Below are 20087 nucleotides of genomic sequence, written 5' to 3'. Positions count from 1 at the left end.
CATCCTAGAAGCTTATCTTCCCACTTTTGGGAAATCCACCCCTCTTCCGAAGTGTGCTTACCGCTTTGGAATTCAAGTCTACCAAACGAAAGATGAAACACGATAAACCTTGAAATTCCTGGCACCTGGCTGGAACCTATCAACTGCCCATCGGCAGGAACAACTTTCTCCTTTCCTATTCATCTATTGTTTGCAGGAATTAATATATCAAAGGATGGGCTTTTATATCGCAGCAGAAACTGAATTCAGGCTCACTTTAAGTCCTAAATCGCCAATAATTTATGACACTTAACATAGCAATTTAAGTGTCTTAAAGTAACTGTTAAAACGTTACTTCTGTCGTAAAAAGTAACTCAGTTACAGTTACTCACTTTTAAAAGTAACTAGTTACAGATACATTTTCTAAAAAAAGTAACTGTTACTTGTAACTAGTTACTTCCAAACACTGGGACATATTAACTCAATTAGCTAACCACAAAATGAGATTATTATATAACATTATATAAGGGTTAAAGCGGGAGCTTACTTTTCTTTGTTTCAGCGTGCATCAGTTCATTGAAGAGATGATAACCATGACTTTCGTAGGATATTTTTCAGGGAGGTGCAAACAAGGTATTTTTTTTCAGAGCGGGGGCGGCAAACGAGGCATTTCCCCCCATTATAGCATTGCCCCCTCAAAAAACATTCCGTCAGTTTGAGGTTATCATGTGTCTGCAACGCCCTTATAACAATTAACATAAATTGTGAAAGAATTGACATTATATGTGTGAAATACATAATTATATGTTGGCATTCATTTTCCAGAAGGGGGCTTGGCCCCATTGCCACCTCTTATGGGCGCCTATGGCTGTAGCATACACAGGAGCAGGAGCTTAATAGACTATAGACGCTGACAAATAGTCAGTAGCAGTCATGACCTCATTTTACATTACGTTCATAACCCCCCTCCCTCCTTTTCCTGCTATGAAATTTCTTCTCTCTATCTGTACATAAAGAGAACTTGAAACAAACTTTGCCAAGCTCTTATGAAATTTCTTTGCATGCCATTGGTCCCTAAAGACGTATTTTTAAACGTTCTATCAAATCCGCAAGATTTTCGAAATTCACGATGGATTCGCCTATCATATACATATCTTGTGTGAAACACTACAATTAACGCGAAATATGTCAAGATTATTAGAATTATATGTTGTTTAATGTGTAGTTGTGTATTTCACGTGTTTATAAATAGCCTATGAGGGATTTATGAGCATGCAAGGTTGTTTTGAACGCAAAGATGATAACTTAACTCTTTTGTGGTAAGTTATATTTCTGGTTGTAAATTTAATACTCAATATGCTTCACAATATGCTCAAAATGTAAGATTACCGTTGGTGAGATTGCAGCAGTGAGTAATTGAAATTAGTTTTTTTTATGAAATTTGAAGGTATTTATTTCGACATACTGCAGAATTATGAGTAGATCTATATTTCACTTTCTTGACAGTATATTAAACCATACAATTTACCTGCTTGCTCTTCCCTTCAGAAAGATGTATGCTAGTGTTTAGTGTAATAGCTGATCCTAGATCAGAACAGAATATCTTGATCACAGCATAGTCCTTGAAGATTTATTTTTCCATTTACGTGACACAAAATAATATATTTTTACAATGACTGCCATCCATTCTCTGTTTCATTATGCACATTATTAATTTATTTTTTCATGCAAAGAGTCACTGAGACCAATGTATTTCAACTTAACTAGTAAATGACAAATCTCGGTATAGCTATTTCAATTCTCTCATCCAACAAATTTCATTTTTCTTTCCATGTCCCATCAGTATAATAAGGCTGGTCCATGAGTTTCTGCACGGACAGTTGTACCTAACTCAAACAGTTACTGGATCCTGGGGGGGGGGGGGAGGTGTACCCGAAATCCCCCAAATTAAATTAATCTTACCAAACAAAAAAACTATCCTTAGCCTCCCCTAACAATATATCGTATACATCAATACCGTTCATGAAATGAGAATATCTCTTATCTTCATTTACTCGAAACAATGAAAACTTCAAGCACTCTATACCAAAAATCTGTTGTTAAACAAATACAATTGTACTTGGCTATGGTAAGTAGTCACTTGGGGTGAATGATGGAGACGAATCGTCATGGTATTTTTCATCTTCAATACAATTATCCAAGGGGGGTCTCTTCGATGGTGTAGTATAACGTCATTGCCTTGTAATCAAGGGTTCGGTACCCGGTGGAGGCACATAGTGGTTCGACAATAGGTCCAATCCCGATTAGCCTTTCTGTGTATAAAGTGGAATTAGAACAAAAATTCAAAACGCTCGAACTTACTCTACACAGCACACAATGGAATGATAAGAAGATAAAGAAATGTACTTTAAACTATAAAAATGTGATTCTTTATTGAATAATACAACTGTTTTGTAGCTTTGTTTTACCTATATTTTGTTGTATTATTATTGTTATTTCAAATTTAATTGTTTAATATTTCTTAAATATTGTTCGGGAGGCGCGATGGTGTAGTCGGTGAGGGGTTGGACTGTCAGGAGGGCAGACCCGTATTCGATTCTCGAGGTGGGAATTTGTCCGAGAATATCCCTGCATAGAGCGGCTCTAATAAGTGGCTACCTGGAACCAAGAGGTAAATGCGACCGAAGCGTAGTGCTGATCACATCACCTTCATTATATCTAACCGTGTTGATCCATGCCATGCCATGACATGGAAACAAAGTTTAAAATGCCGATGGCTTCAACTTGAATCTATCCACTAAGCTGCTGAAGCATGCACATGGGCGTCCGGAAGGGGGGGCAAGGGGGGGCCGTGGCCCCCCCCTGGAAAGTGAAAGTCAACCAAAAAATATGTATTTCACACACATAATTTCATTTTAGCCACAATAATATGTGTTAATTATTGCATGAACACCATAAATTCAAATTAAAGCAATGTTTTTTAGGGAACAACACTATTTTTGGGGAAAATTTGTCTTCGTTGGCCCCCCCCTGGAAAAAAATACCTTCCTTGCCCCTCCCTGGAAAAAATCCTGCGGACGTCCATGAGCATGCAAGATATGAATAGTTTTTGTAAACGTGCTCTTATTTAAGATAAAAAAAAGAAAAGAAAGAAATCCTATATAAGTCGACAGACACGCACATTTACAATTTCCTCGAGTTTAATAGACAGAGGAACAAAATACGAATGCATTATGAACGCACAGAAAATGTGTCATTAGAAAGCGACAAGAGACCTTGAAGAAGACTGAAGACCATGTCAGTTACTCATTGAAGAGCATTGTTCGAAACCATTCCCCAATCTTCGTCAATTGAAGTTCAATTTTGACCAGCGGATGGAGCGTTAATAGCCAAATACGCCAATCGGAAGGTTAACAAAATTGCAGTCATGTTCGTCCCAGAAGTCTGAAAGACCAGTAGTTATGAAGTGCGAGTGATTGATTGGAAGGAACTTTCGGTCCACAAAAGTTAGTCGTTGAAAACCTGTTTGTCAATTTGTAAGTATCAATACAAATATTATTAAAGTGTAGGCTAAGTATGCAGAATAATTTTAAAGTAAGCGAGTGCTATTTTCAGGAATTGATATAGTAATATCTGATCGTCAAATTATTCCAATAGGCAATAGTGACTTGAACATTTTCAACACGTGACTGGGATACCAGATGCGATACACAAAAATTATCAGAAATAATACAGAAAATTAGTAATAGTGATGCAGTTATATCTTGATATTGATGGTAAAAATATTTGCTGACCTCCGTAGCGGAGATGTTAGCACAGTGCGCTAAAACGCCAGGGGTCCTGGGTTCGAATCCAGACATAGGTGTTCTTGTGAGTTCCTTATGGTCCCGTTGAAGACATTTCTCCTCATTAGATGTAGATGAATGCCGGAGCTGATCAATTTAACGGGGGTTTGCATTTACCATTCTGGTTTTTCCCGAGTTCGTCACGAGTTCCTCTACGTACACCAGTGGCTGTAGATGCTACATTAATTGAATGTTTATTACTAGTTGCCAACAGTATCAAACAACACTAGTATAAAAATAGACTTGTGAGGGGGAAAATAATTAAAACATGATTTCTTACTTACATGAAATTTCAAGTTTGGAGCAAACAAAAAAAAATAAGCAAAATGTTCTTTTCAGGGTAGTAAAGGCAAGATCATGATTAGAACATTCAATGTTTCCCCATTGGTATAAATATTCTGTTTGCAATTGTTTAACAACTTTGAGTATATGAACCTTTAATTCTCCCCAATTTTGGAACTACATACGAGTAGTTTACCTGCAATCAGTAATGTGCCCAGAATTTTCGAAAGGTAGTGGGTACATATACTTTTTTTTAGTAGTCAGTCAGCCTTCATTTAGCCAGCTTGTACTGCCTTTGACATTCTTCTTTTCTTCTTGTAGTAATACTGAGCCAAAGAGAGGGTTTTGACCCCACTAACCCCTCCTTGGGCATGCCTGCAATGTCTTGCTCCTCAGCTATCTATGAGGAGGCCTAGGACTAACATCATTGTGAGGTCTCCCTACATATAATTTCAGTTGTAACTTTTAGGCCAAATTAAGTCAGATGGTTAGTTACAGTATTTATAAATTTACCACATTAAAATTTTTCATCTTCTTTCACTTTACAGTCCTTTTCAAAGCAATTTCCCCAAAGTGAAGGCCCCAAATGCAGGCCCAGGACTTAATCCCCCCCCCACAAACACACACACATACACACACACAGAAATCAGTGCCTGAATCTTCCACAAACATTCTTGGCAATGATTACACCCACAATTTGAACAAAATGTTAAATCAGATCTTCCAGCTGGTACCACTACCAGCATGTATTTTAGGCCCCTTTGTCCATGCCAATTACTTTCTGTTACTAAGAACGGTTATAAGTTATTTTCTGTTACTAAGAACGGTTATAAGTTACTTTATTTTGAAAGTGGCATGTCACCATTATTCATGCTTTGATGCAGTAAATGATGTTAGGGTGTTGTTTAGGTAAAGTTCCGCATTTCCACGTTCCAGTTTTTTATGATTAATTTCGAAGAACCACTGCATTATCACAAGTTACAGCATTTATAATAGCATCTGTGTTAATGAAGGCAGTTTGAAACAGTGACAGTGAGGCAGCTGGGGGGAGGTTTTACATAAATTTTCCAAGCTGGGGGAAACCAACTGTGCTCAATGTGGTTGGGGTCATAAGGGGATGCTATCCTGTAGTTAAGAAAGTTTTTAAAGCATTCCCCAGCTAGGGTAATTTACAAGACATCATTCCATCTGCAGCATTGTCCCCATGCTAATCCCATCATGCAATCCCCTCCCATAGGTTTTCCACTTTGAGCACTGGAAACCAATCTTCCCACATCTCCCCTCACTTCAAGCACTGGTTTTAGCACATATCTTGAATGATTAACACACCAGTATATCGGTGTTTGGAGACGGTGCAGAGTTATTTGTGTATACATGGGATGAATCTCAGGACATTTTCTTCATGGAATTTTTGGCAGCTATAGTGGCTTCAATTTTTTTGTTACCCATATGTAATTCATCTCTATTGTGATAATCAGGCAGTAGTTTGTAATTTGAACAGGTCTGTATGCCATGATGTACCCTTACTACACTTAGCTCGTGTAACCTATAAACCTATAAAGTTTGCAAATTCAATGTATCATACGTAGAATTCAAATTTAATAAAGTAGATGCACCTTCATCTGATCTGGGAACTGCAGTCAATGGGTGGCGGCACTGTTACGATGCGGGTGCTTATATATATATATATATATATATATATATATATATATATATATATATATATATATATATATATATATATATAAAAATCAAATAAGGTAAAAGGAAACACTCACCGGACAGTAGGAAAATTCAAAATTTTCGCCTTCTCACACTGATGATGCTATAAATTAGCGAAAATTTTGAATTTTCCTACTGTCCGGTGAGTGTTTCCTTTTACCTTATTTGATTTTTACTTAGCCCTTTTGGCCCTCCTTGCTTTTATCCATATATATATATATATATATATATATATATATATATATATATAAACACTAATATATATATGTGTGTGTGTGTTAAACATGTTAAAATTGTAACATTAAATTCATGTATATCATTTCATTCCTGACATTGTAATTGCTTGGGTATATGTAATTACATAAAAACCTGAGTCCTACTTATCATTATCATGAAGTTGAGAATTCATCTCATTATTTCTTTCTAAGAATAATTTGTAAATGAGTAACAGCTATAGAATCTCTGTACTAATAAAAACTTTTTTTAATTTTTATATTTACCTTGTTGCAGAGGTTCCTGTAATCAACAATTGTGAAGACCCAAAACAGAAAAAGAAGAATGTTTTCTGCAACGGCTGAAAATTCCGCATCCTATAATGACCCTGAATGGTTTCTCAGTACTCCAGATAAAAACCTTCATGGCAATTTCCTGAAGGACGTATCTGCATATCTTTTGGAGGAAGCTGTGTTTGGTGGGTGCAAGCGTGGAAACCCGGTTATTGTCTGGCGTGAACCAGAAGAACTGAGCCAGGTCCTTGATTTGAAGCTGAAGGAGCAACCTTCCTCGCAAAGTGATCTCTTGCAAATTGTTGGAGACACTATTAGATATAGTGTGAAAACTGGCAATCCATATTTCATAAATCAGCTGTTTTCCTGGTAAGGCTACATATTACACTTGTAAACAGTGGTGTTTTCAGAAGAAGAAAAATTCAGATCACAAATTAATTTCCCCCTCCCTGATTCGATTTGCTTTATTAGCATCTAATCAACTTTTACAAAAGCTTCAAATTGTCATATTGTGCATGTACTTGGTGCATTCAAATGAAAAGGTCCATTTCCTTGCAGAAACTTTATTACAGTAGTTGGCTACACATATTCACCCTATGAGGCAAGACACTGGTCCCACTTTGAAACAAGGTTATGAATTCCTTGGTAGAAGAAGTCCTTGTGCTGGGAATGAAACCATTACCTGACAGCTTCCTGCAGCTCAGGACTCAAGGCAAAGCGTCGTCCTCCGAGGTGTTTCTTCATAGGTCCGAAAATGTGAAAATCACATGGACTCAAGACAGGACTGTATGCACTTCCCAATGGAATGATTGCAACAGATTCTGTATCTGTCTGGCTGTATGGGGACGAGCATTGTCCTGGAGTAAAATGATGCCTTTGCTGAGTTTTCCTCGACGTTTATTCTTGATTGATGTCCGTAGACGATGCAATGTTTCACAGTACGTGTTTGCGTTAATTGTGTGTCCCTCCAGAAGGAACTCCACTAGCAGTGGCCCTTGGTCATCGAAAAATACTGTCATTGTAAGTTTGCCGACTTTAGGTTGTGACTTGCTTTTCTTTGGTTTTGGTGATCCTGTATGCTTCCATTCCATACTGTCCCTCCTTGATTCTGGCTGGTAATACGGGCAGATGAATTCATCTCCAGCAATGATTTTGCTGATAAAGTCCTCACCTTCATTCCTGTATCACATCAAATGAGCCAATGACATTCCCATTCTGCACATTTTTTGTTCCTCTGACAAACACTTTGGCACCCATTGTGCGCACACTTCCCTGTAACCCAGTCTGTGCCTCACAATGTCATGCACACTACCCAATGACACGTTCACTTGTTCGCTAATGGCTGCCAGGGATATTCGTCTGTCTTCTTGAATAAGGTTGTCAATAGCAGCCACTGTCCAGTCAGGAATGCGATTTTTCAACTATCTCGGCCGAGCAGCATCCTTCAATGTGTTTCGTCCACCACGAAAACACCTACACCATTTTCTCACTGTTTTGTCCGATACACAGTTTTCATACACAACTTTCATTCTCCTATGAATGTCCGCTGGATATACTCCTTTGGCATGAAGAAACCGAATGACATCCCGCTGTTCTTCCTTTGACATGTCTCTTAATGGCAGCTCCATTTTTCAGCACAGCATTCCACCTGGGGGGAAGAAAGTGAAGATGATTAGATAACGGACACGTGCTACCTGGACACACTTGCACATGCGCAGAGGACTCATTACTAAAACGTCACATATACCTGTGGGTATACAAAACACATGAAATTACTGTCTCGCATAAAATGCTTTTTCAGAAAACAATAAAATGGACCTTTTCATTTGAATGAACCATATACAACTGAATGAATACATATTAATTCAGGGTGGTATTTGAAGCTGGTGTGAGGGGGAATTTCCCCCTCTGGTGTCTAATTTTTGGCACTTGGAGGGGGAAGGTGCTCTATATATAATTTATATAATACGCCAATGCTCTAAGAGTGTCTTGAAGCTTTTCTGGTGACAATGATGAAAAGATTCTCTTTGGCTTTCTGTAACATACATATGCACAAGGGGTACACCTGTCCCCCAACCCTTTAACTATCTTCAAGGTATGAAATGCATTGCGAAACACAAGTGCTTGCAAACACAATGAATCGACATATCCCATGTAGATGTGTAGACGTTTCATGTATGTATCTTCCAAACTCTAGAGAGACAGATAATAGCACCGATATATATATATATATATATATATATATAAAGATTCAAAAATTCTACATTTCAAACACCACAAGAAATCTATTGAGAACTATGGCAGTGTAGACTAAAATTATACTGTGAATGCTGAACGTTCTTTCTATTTGCATTTTTCTCATTTTACATCACTTTCGGCCACTTTTGGCTAAATTCAATGATTAGGATGAATTATGATTACAAAGAAATTCATTAAAGGAACATTTATGCTAGGCTCAGACTTGAACCCATCATCCTCAGTGACTAGATTGTGAGTGTACCACTAAACTATCTTGGCCAATGAGATGTCTATGTAGGGAACATGGAAAGCAAAGAAGAAAGATACGAATTAGGCTTATGTGAACCAAGGGGGACTGAAAACAGGCTACAAGTTGAATGACTAATTCAAACAAAATTCTTGCACCAAAATAACTACTTAGATGTTAATTTCATACTATACCTATTATTTTCACATATCCCCAAATTTTTCTAATTTTTTTTCACTCATGCACTTGGTGAATTTGCAGCCCCATCAGCCCCTTTCTTCTGTACACCCTTACTAGTGAATGATAACTTCACGGTGAATTTGCAAGGAAAGTTAATTCAAAAATGTGATTTTGTATGGCAACAAGCAAAGCACATTGCTTCACATCACAATGGCACCAATGTTACTTGTTGACTTATCTTTTTCAATATAAGCTTCTGAAGGAAAGTAAGTGCTCTAAACCAGTATCTAACTAACTCACTCACTCTCTAGCCTTCTTAAACCTGAAGGTTTATGGCTGCAGCAACACAGGCCTTCCATTTGTCTCTATCCTGAGCAAGATCAAATCAAATTGAACAAAATATAGTGGATGGGGGTGGGAATTCAGACATCCTTTTCCAATATTTAAATATTTTTTTAGCATTGAACATGGGAGACCCTAGAAAGAAAGATAGTCACAGTTATGCAAAATACAATGCAAATATTTTTGTGTTCTGTAAAATAAATAATGAGCCTAGTGAGATATTGATATCGCTCTCTTCCAAGTCGTGAAACCTGTAAAACAAGGGATACCAAAAATCACTTCAAATAATTTTGACATACTTTTTTGTCAATTTTCTTAAAATATTTGAGTTTCTTCTCTGTTGACGAGGATAATCTCGATACTAAATTTATTGGGAATTTTGCAGAATGAACTGTTCCTTCAGTTTTTTCATTTGAGGCCTTTTCCTTAACACTTCCCATAAATAATATCCTTATTTGCCAATCGAGGAAAGTGAAATAAGGAGTGCAGAACATGGGTAAAACGGGACCACAATATTGGTGCCTTACAGAAGGAAATTCAAACTGTGCATTACATCAAAAAAATGAGTGTAAAATACAGGAACTAGATTATATTTACCCAGCGTCGAATAACATGGGTACCTGGGGGAAACCCTGGGGGGTAAAGGTGGTCAGGGGCGTGATGCTGATCACATCACCCCCATTCACGACCGGATCAAGAAAGTGTGGGGCGTTACCCCCACACCCCCTATACGCCTTCATGGCGTGGTGCTATGCACAGGGGAACACTTTACATTTACCTTTTACCATTTAACCTAAAGAATAAAAAGTTCCACAATATTAAAAAATCTAAAAATCAGAGTTTTATGCGAGAGAATGAACAACATAACCATAGTGGCTAAATAATTTCCCCTTAACTTTTAAAATTTTTCTTCAATGAGGTTTCTAAAGGTCAATAACAAAAGAGAATAACTATGCATTTCAGTACACTAACTGTATGAATGTAAAAAGATAATGCAAAAGAGTTCTGACGGATATTCACTAATTTAAGTGGATCAAGTAGAAGTAGAATATTTTCCCCAAGGACATAATAATAATAATTTGCAATGAATGTTGTTTATTAGATTATGATAGCCTTTATTGTGTAATTATAATTGTAATCATGATAATAATAAACATTTTTATTATTATTTCTACTCTTAAAGTTTCTTCAATGACTTGACCCCCACTTACAAGGATTTGTGGCGACATCCATGTTCAAGAGTATTATTTTGTTAATGCATTAGTCCCAATTAATATGCTTAGTGACAGATAAATGGCACATTGTAACTTCAGTACTATCTTTTTCCTACCAATTTGCAGAATATTTTTTTAATGCATTTGAATTACTATTTTCATTTCAGTGTTGATCCATATGGTCTAGCAGGCCAGTGGGTTACAGATGCTTTGAACACTAGTATGTACACATATGAAGTTGCTCCTGTTTTTACACTTCTTGAGGTCACAGTGTTAGCTGAAATGCGGAAAATGATTGGATTTGAAGAAGGTGATGGAATTTTTTGCCCTGGTGGTTCTGTTGCAAATGGGTATGCTATTAATTTAGCAAGGTTTAAGCACATGCCAAAGATAAAGGTTAGTACATCATGTGAGTAGTTTCATTTTCATTTTGGAATTAAACTCAACAACACAAACACATTTCTAACTAGCAATAAGTTCGTGCTATTATAATTTGAGATTTTTTTTATTAAAGTTTTAAGTGTTATTGCTATAATGTGAAGAAAGTATTTCAGTTTCCACAGTTTTGATCACAGAAATTTGAATATATTAATTACTAGAATTGTATATGTAACCAGTAGCGTATGCAGGATTTCATCAAGGGGGGTGTTATTTCGAAAACTTTCTACAATTTCACATTACCATTGCTTTATTATACTTTAATTAATTAATAATCATAATTAATAATACTTATAATTAATTAATTAGTTTAATTACTAGTAATAAGTACTGCTAGTGCAGCTGCTGTTACTACTTATATCACTAATATTATTAAGTAGTAAAGATCTACATTAAATATATTTATGAAAGCTATAGAACAAAATTATATTTTTTTTTGTTTCTTTGTTACGAAATAATTGTCTAGTCAACGGATATTTGTATATGATAGGTGAGACATTTTAAGTGTGAAGAAAATCCATAAAAACAATCAAATATATTAAATTTATTGAAATAATCAAAATATGAAACTCATTCAAGGAACTGCGGTGGTCTAGTCTGACAACCTCGTGGGAGATCCGGGTTCGATTCCCGGAAATTGTTGGAATTTATCCAGGCTAGTCTCCGCACCCAGCCTCATATCAATGGGTACCTGAGAGCAACCCTGAGGGATAAAGTCTGCCGGAGCATGGTGCTGATCACATCACCTGCAAAATGGCCGAGATCGAGAATATGTTGGGCTCACCACACCACTACGTGTGCCTTCATGGCACGGTGCTATATGCACAGGAAAATTTACATTACTTTTACCTATGGAACTCACCCAGGATGATGAAGCGCGAGAATACATGTTGCTAAATTCCAATGAGTCTGTGTTTTCGTTGAAAAGTAAGTTTATAGACATTCCAACACATTTATCACTTCTAGGTGATTCACAAAGCACTTCTTCAACATTATTTAATAATGTGAATGTAGACTCAGCATCACTTGAGAATTCACAAGGGGATGTGAAATCAGTACCGGGAAGAACGTTTGCAATAAGATCGGCACACTGCGACGAAGCAAGGCATTTTCTTAATTCTCGTGAGAGTCACTGCGCAACTTTTTGCAAAAAAAAAATTGCAAAATTGAACTTTGTGGCCGCTTAGATTGTGTTTGGAATGTTGTGTTTTTCTTCATGCTGCGTAGAAATAATCATTCAAATTATTATTATTATTATTATTATTATTATTATTATTATTATTATTATTATAACTGTCGCATATCTTTGACTGATAAATTAGCTATTTTTAATTTTTTTCTACAGCATTTTCCATAATATTTCTAAAGTTTAGGGGGGGGTTAAAACCTGGTAACCCCCCCCCCCTTGCGTACGCCACTGTATGTAACTAGGCTTACCATACGTCCGGAATTAGAATTAGCTCGGACAATCTTGGTTCTTTAGTGCTGTCCTGGGTGATGTCTGGGTTTTTCAGAATCTGAACATGAAAATAGTTACCGGTATTGAATATTCACGACCAGAATTTATGACCGGCAAGAATCGATTATACCTTTTCTTTCTTCGAGATATCAACTTCCGAGTGGTTCCATTTTCATACTTCCTTGAGTGTCTTGGTGGTCAAGGCAAGCAATTTTTAAGATGTTTCAAAAGACTGATATTTCATGTACGTACCAACATTTCTAAAATGGTTGAGTTTGCTATGTCTTTGCCTGGAACATCTGCTCCAGTTGAGAGAGTATTTTCAATTATGGGGAATATTTGGTCAGCAGAAAGAGGTAGACTTCCAGTATCCACTGTTAAACATCTGCTGAATGTTAAAATTAATTCAGAACTTTCATGTGAATTTTATGATGTTTTAAAGCAAACTAGCCATTTCTGAAAAAAGTCATGTCTAGTGAAAAGTGCAACTGAGTCAACTAACAGATAATGCTACCTAGAACAGAGAGGTTTACTGAACATCAGAAAATGTATTATTCAATGCAGTGGCGCAGGATCGTTTTTCATTTGGGGGGGTACAAAATTCAGCCTCCCATATAGCCTATACTATAAACACACATACTACTGCACCTAGAAATACATTTCGAGGGATCCAACCAATTGTTGCAATAATAATAATAATAAATAATAATAATAATGATAATAATTACATTTAATTAAATTAAAATATTAATGAAATATGTAAGTTAATTAATATTGTATTGTTGTTATTACGTGAATAGGTAAAATATAGTAAAAGAATAGAGATATAACAGAATCTAGCTTGCATGTAGTTAAGATCGCCAAGATTTGCATAAAACAACTGCCCTGGCAAGGAATTTAATGTCAAATAGAAAAATAATTGAATATTTATTGAATAATAAACGAAAGTTAGATCCAATTAACGAAAAGTAAAGTTTCTGATTAATATCTTATGGATATTATCATTAGTTGTGTGCATAAATCTTTGGAACCTTTCAAAGCCGTATGAGCCAAATTCTTTGACTTCCAATAAGTTCAGCGGAAATAACCATCGATTATATAACAAATGCTAAACAATTATTTTTTGATTATTTACTTTTACTTCTTGGTAAGTCTTTCGGGGAAGTGTCTGGACCCGCTCCTAAATACGTCCTTGATACTTAGGTATAATGTGAAGGCATGGGAAATATTCTATTTTAGAACAGCACACACGAATGTCCTGTTATTTAATGCAAAATTTGCATAACTATTTTTTTTCTTTTTTTTTCTTAGAATTTATGTTTGTTTAAACAGATTTTAAGACGAGATAATAATTCCGAAACATATAAAGCTCTGAACCTTGTTCTGGGCTCATTTTGAATTTAACGGAACAAAAAATCAGGAGTTCGAAATGTGAAAATTGCGAAAAAAGATACAGCTATTCATTTTAATGCAGGTTGAGATTAAAGGGGGTGAGGAGGATCTTGAGCCACCCCAACCAGGAATAATCATCTGGATATAGAAACCACATTATTGAATATATCATACTTATAGAGTTCCACTTCAGTTCATTCTAATTTTAAATTCCCATAGCTATGCATAAAAATATCTTTAAACAATTTATGACAGATGTGTACCACATTCAATGTATTTTAGAAGCCATGTATTTGGTATTTACTCAGACATCTGTAGGGCGTTGTATTAAAAAAGAAAAAGACTGACTTGAGATGGTTCCCGATCAACTCATAAGAAGTCTAACTTTGAAATATTTGTGCAACATTTGACAAAGCATTTATTTGTTATATAATTAGCTGTACCTAATGACACTCTTCAAGCACTGAAAGTACTATTATTACATATACTAAAACCGAAATTCTTCAGATCTCGGAGGAAGCAATGAAAGCCATATGCTCAAAAGTTTTTTTTCTTTTCAATCTTTGGTGGACCATATGAAGAACCGGCCAAGGCTTCTTTTTGTATGTAGTGGTATTAAATGCAGATGCATGCGTGTATTTTAGAGTGACATGTCAATTTCTCGTTTATGTGAAAAAGGTAAACTTCAATATAAGCAAAAGCATGTGCGCGTCACTGTTAAATATTTTCGCATCTACAAAGAAAATCCAAAACACATTCCCACCTCGCCGGCCTCCATGGCGGAGGGGTTAGCTTAGCATGCTAAGACGCCAGAGATCCCAGGTTCGAATTCCGGCCTGCGCATGGGTGTTATTTGTGAGTATTCATCAATTTCATCATATCATCACTCATCCTCAACTTCGCGATTAGGCAAAAGTGGCAGAAATGAGAAGTAAAATAAACCAAATAAATTAATCAAACATTCCCATCTCACTCAAAGACCTTGCGAATCCAATTCAAAATCTACCAATAGAACCTGCAGTGAGTTTAATTTATCTCGTGCATTCATCTGACTAATGTAATTTTCTTACAGTTTAAATTTAGGGTATAACTTAAAATGGCGTTGTTTATGTTGCATTCGATATCAACATTTGATTTTAAGTAATTAATGTCCAATTATAAGTATACCTAATACATAGGTAAAAATAATTCCCTCCTCTCTCCTCTGATAATATCGCAAATTGAACCCTGTTTAAATATCTAAAAAAAAAAAAAAATCATTTCACCTAGGAATGATATCGCGATGCGATGAGTCGAGAATTGTCACAGCCTCATCTCGTCTCCTGTGTGGCGAGGTCCTTCTCGTTCATGTTTGTGTTTATTTTTGTTTCGGTTTACACTCAGATGTTATTAAAATTTATTCTAGATTCACTTCATGCTCAGATAGGCTAATCGGGACTCTATTTTCAAAATCTCTCAATATATAGGTTTAAGTATAGTTTTCCAAACACCCCCTTACAAAGTTATGAAAAATATGGGTGAGGTACAGCAGTACATTGTACCCCCAAGTTGGTCTGTAGTGTCTCGTCTCGTTCGTGTACGTATTTCGTTTTGGAAAATTCCATTTTAAATATTCAAAAGAAAATGGGATCAGTCATATACTCTTCTGATGAAGATTTGTATCTTATCTTCGAATCGACGCGACCACTTCTTTAGAAAAGTGTACCCCCCCTCCTCCTTACGCAAAGGAGCATTCGTCTGCAGCTTGATTGTCTGAGAGCAAATCTGATTCCGTCGTTCCACACACATTTTAAACTATTTTCATCTCCTTAAAGTTGTTTCCACGAACTTAGGTCAATGAACTAACTAGTAGCAACCACAATGTAGTAGAATAAATTTACAATGGTTTGAATTTCTGTGGTAATAAAGATAATGTTTAGGCCTATAAGTTATAAACAATATACACTTTTTTTATTGGGCGAACTTAAAATAGGTTCTTTTAACTGTAGCACCTTGCGTCTGCTGTCAAATTAGCAAGGGAGGTACAGGGGGTACAACTCGATTTACGGATTTAGGGGGTACAGTACCCCCTTCAAAAATTTAGGGGGGTACAATGTACCCCTGTACCCCCCCGTTCCTGCGCCACTGATTCAATGAAACATTTGAAAATTAATTGATTGATTTTAGAAAATAATGTTAATATTTTTTCTTGTGCAACTTATAGTTTAATGTTCCAATAAAATGTTAAGACTTTTAAGTAATTTCAATTTATTTTTGTAAAAAAAATAACAACTGAAATTCAGCAGTAACGAGTTGATCGCGAATATGTCCTGGGTTGGACCCAAAAAAATATGGTAACTTACTTATTTAATCCATCCTCTTCTACTTTGCTGTGTAAAGACATTTCATCTGGCTTGTCCTGTAACAGATATTGCACTTCTTTCCAGTCTCTGTTGTCAAAGGCCTTTTCTAGGTCTATGAAAGAAGCCATTTGCAGTTTTTTTTTTCCCAAACTCTATAGCCTTCTCACTAATTTGGTGTATGATGAAAATGAGATCCTGTGCACTTCTCCCAGGGTGCAATATCTACTGAGCCTCGTATAGATAGGGTTTCATTCTTGTTCTTAAATGTGATTCCAGTATTCAAGCATAAAATTTCCCCAGGACACTGAGTAAGGAAAACCCTTTATGGTTTTCACATTTTCTATTGCCTCTTTTTTTTATATGTTGGTATTTTGATGCTGACTTGCCAATCCTCTGGTATTCTACTCTCCTTCCATGCCAGGTTGATTACTTGCAGCAGCATTTGTTTACCTTTTATTTCCTTGTATCTCAACATCTTGACTTTTCTAGCTTCATCTTATTGAGAGCCTCATCCAGTTCGCCTATGGTAACCATTGTTTGATCATCTTCCTCTTTTTCCTTCTAATCATTTGTCAAATTCATTTCTTGTTCCCACTGTTCCGTTTCCTCATTTTGATCTTCCTCTGTGGTCAACAGTTCCTCAGAGTGTTCTTTCCATCATCTCATTATATTGTCCTCGTCAGTTAATAGATGTCATTCTTGCTCTTTATAAATTTCAATGGAGACTTTTTATTTTTTTCTTATAGCCTTTAGTGATATGTAGAACAATTTTTGTTTCTTATTGATATTCGTCTTCAATTTCTTACCAAATTTTTACCAACATTTTTGTTTCTATAGCTTTACCATTTCTTTAACAAAGGTTCTTTGTTTCTTATATTCTTCATACGTGTAGTTAATCTCATGTCCAGGTATTTCTTCCAGAGTTATTTTTTTCTTTTGACTTGTTCTCTGAATTTTTATTTCCACCACAGTGTTCTCTTTTGTTGTCTTCCTACTTTCATGTTTCCACATGCTTTTGTTCTACTTCAAGAATAATTCATTTGAAATTTTGCCACATATCTATCATGTGAAGAATTTGTAGCCATTTATTTTGTGTATCTTCTGTTGGATTTGCCTTATGCTTTTTATCCTTCAATAATTGTCTCTTTTACATTCTTTGTGTTTGATCCTTTCCGAAATGTTTGTGTTATTGCTTTTTTCATTACTAATACATGATGATCACTTCCTGATTCAAAACCTATACAGCATCAAGTGCATTCCTAAATTATGTTTTCTGCACTAAGAATTAATCAATGTTAGACCCTTCTCTTGTTTACTTATGAATGTCTTAGCTTTGAAATTTGGTGTTGAGTATTATTAGTTCATTGACACACAAATCAATTATCCTTCTTCTATCATTGTTTTTATGTGCCTTCCCATATTTGCCAATCACTTCTGTAATACAATTTATTTCCTTACAATTTTTCCATTTAAATCACCTAGTATCTATTTTTCCCTTCACTGCTGTCTCTTACTTTCTGTAGTTGTTCATAGGAAAATCCTTCTTTTCCAATGTTCCACCCTCGTTTGGTCCATATGTAGCAATGAAGGTAATACTCTTGTAGTCTTTACTATTAGTATCTAGGGTTAGTGTCATCAGTCTCTCGTTTATATACTGCCAGTCTTTTATATAAACATCAATATTTTTCTGATGTGATTATGCCTATTCCTGCTTTAGCTCATTCATGTCCATTCCTGAATAGAATACACAATATCTATTACCACCCTCTGATTCCATCATCTGTTCTTTTTAGTTTCAGTTATTGCTAGATCTTGTAGTTTAGCTTTTGCTTATTTCTGTCATGAGTTCTATCTCCTCACCACGCACTCATCACATTCCAAGTTCCAATTTCCAATACCCTGTTTCCAGTGGCGTATGCTGGTTTTAACAAGAGGGTAATCTCTGATCCTTGATTCATCCACCCACCCCTGAAGTCTCCCTGCAAATTTACTTCAGCATCCATACAGGATTTATGGTGTGGAAAATTTTACCTTATTGTTGCAACCACTATTGATTAATTTTTGTGATTGCAGTTAGTCTACGTTTATAATTTCAAATAATAAAACAAGAAAGTATAATAAACCTATAAAAAAATAAAAACACTGTAACATAGAATATGAAAGGAATGTGCTAGTGAAATAATCCATGCTGTTGGATTGATCGAGATAGGTTATTTTACATCGCTTTTCTTCCACTTTTAGCTAATTGCGATGAGTGATGATATGATGAAATAGATGAAGGAACATTTACAAAGAGCACCCATGCCAAGGCCGGTATTCAAGCCCTGGACCTCTGGCATCATAGGGAGCTGTGCTAAGCACTTCACCATGGAGGTCGGTGTAATTTCTTGAATTTTTAGTTTAAATTTTAATTTATTTAATTATCTTCATCTTCAATATTTAAGATTTTCTCTTTGACAAATTCTGTTGAAATAGCAGAGATGAGGAAGACAGAAGCAAATGTAAAATGAGAATTAGCATGGAGTTGGTTTACAAATGTTCTTCAGATTTCCCTGTTTCTCGCACACTTTCAGATGTTTTTTCCCTACTTCCCTTTTCAGTACGTAATTTGTGAACCCAGAATTCCCGTTCCTGAGAAATTTCCCTGTCGTAAACAACACAGCTCCTACAATACAAAGGCCATTCGGAGAAGAATGGCAGAAGAGGGTGCAAGCTGAGGGAACGGTAAAGGCTCTGGGGTGGAGAGAGCGACCGGTGGACTCCCTCCAGAAGGAGGTTACCCTGGCCATGGAATCACCGTGCCTGAGAAGCAGCGTTTCCTTCTCCTCTCCCCTCCCTCCCATCAAGGGATTTAAAAAGAGCCAGTGGAATCTCACCCTGCCGAGATTTCACTAGCTGGAGAAAGCCTCTCGGACATTCAGCGGCAAATGGTTGAAAACATTCGCATGCTGGAAGTAAAGAAATGTATGAATCAAAGATTGGTTTGGAAGAAGATTTTTATAAGTATAGCCGGGTCATCTCCGATTACCTAGATGACCCAGAGAATATGCTGCTGCCTGTTTCCTCTCCTGGTTGTCAACAGTGTCATCCATCTGTCATTCTTTTGTTTGCTTGTAACTTGAAGTTCTCGGACTAGTCCAAAGTCAAAGGAAATACCTCCTCTTTTAGCTCTTGACCTTCTGTCAGGTTCACCATACTTCATCATAACTATGGATGTCAAAGGGGGTACAATGGTACTATCATCCAGAGTCAGCTGAACCAAGGTGTTTTTAAACAAGATGTTATACCTCCCCCTCCTTCTTGCTTGGGACCAGCAATGGCAAGGTTTGTATGCATTGGCAAACCAGATTTATTGTTGAATGACAGTTAGTCCTACCTGTTTTTTTATGGAATTTGACATGGCTACATGAGATGACATAACAAATGGAGATTTAAGTGAGTGATCTGGATGATGTAAAAAGCAAAAACTGTAGAAATGTACAAGCTGTGACCTACAGTGCTCAAAAAAAGTTTTGCATATTATGATTGCATGCAGTTTGAGTCGCGTTATCTCCAAAAGGTATACAATATTCATTATGTGAGCAATGCCCGAGACAGAAACAGACATAATGCGCCAAGTGAGTTCGATATTCAGCAGATAGAGGGCAGTAGTTCTCACCTGATCCCTGAGCAGATTTGAAAGCAGCCTGATGGGAAGCATTGTCCTTGTCTTATCCGCACTTGTGAGTTGGAAACTGCACAGAGAGCGGGTGGAAAACGAAGGGGAACATGACTCAAGCAACCAATTCTGCTATGGACCGCATTCGATTTGTAATGCTGCTGCAAGAGGGATATCGCCAAGGGGACGTCGCTGCCCGTGTTGGAGTGAGCAAAAGTGATGTCTCTCGAGTGTGGAAAAAGT

At 36.4% G+C, this 20087-nt stretch overlaps 1 protein-coding gene across 1 annotated transcript in view; it reads left to right on the top strand.

The window, feature by feature from the left end:
• Positions 1-1165: 1165 nt before the first annotated feature.
• LOC145999987 (cysteine sulfinic acid decarboxylase-like) overlaps positions 1166-20087 on the top strand; it is a 69647-nt gene continuing 50725 nt past the window's right edge. The window contains exons 1-3 of the mRNA XM_083137287.1: positions 1166-1298; positions 6339-6703; positions 10723-10951. Of these exons, the coding sequence (XP_082993413.1) occupies positions 6387-6703; positions 10723-10951 (546 nt within the window). The 5' untranslated portion in view covers positions 1166-1298; positions 6339-6386. The remainder of the gene's footprint in view (positions 1299-6338; positions 6704-10722; positions 10952-20087) is intronic.

This window comes from Lepisma saccharinum, chromosome 16 (genome assembly GCF_977018435.1).
Source record: "Lepisma saccharinum chromosome 16, izLepSacc3.1, whole genome shotgun sequence".
NCBI lineage: Eukaryota > Metazoa > Arthropoda > Insecta > Zygentoma > Lepismatidae > Lepisma > Lepisma saccharinum.
Note: the sequence above shows the minus strand (reverse complement) of the source record. Positions and strands in the feature narration are given on the sequence as shown.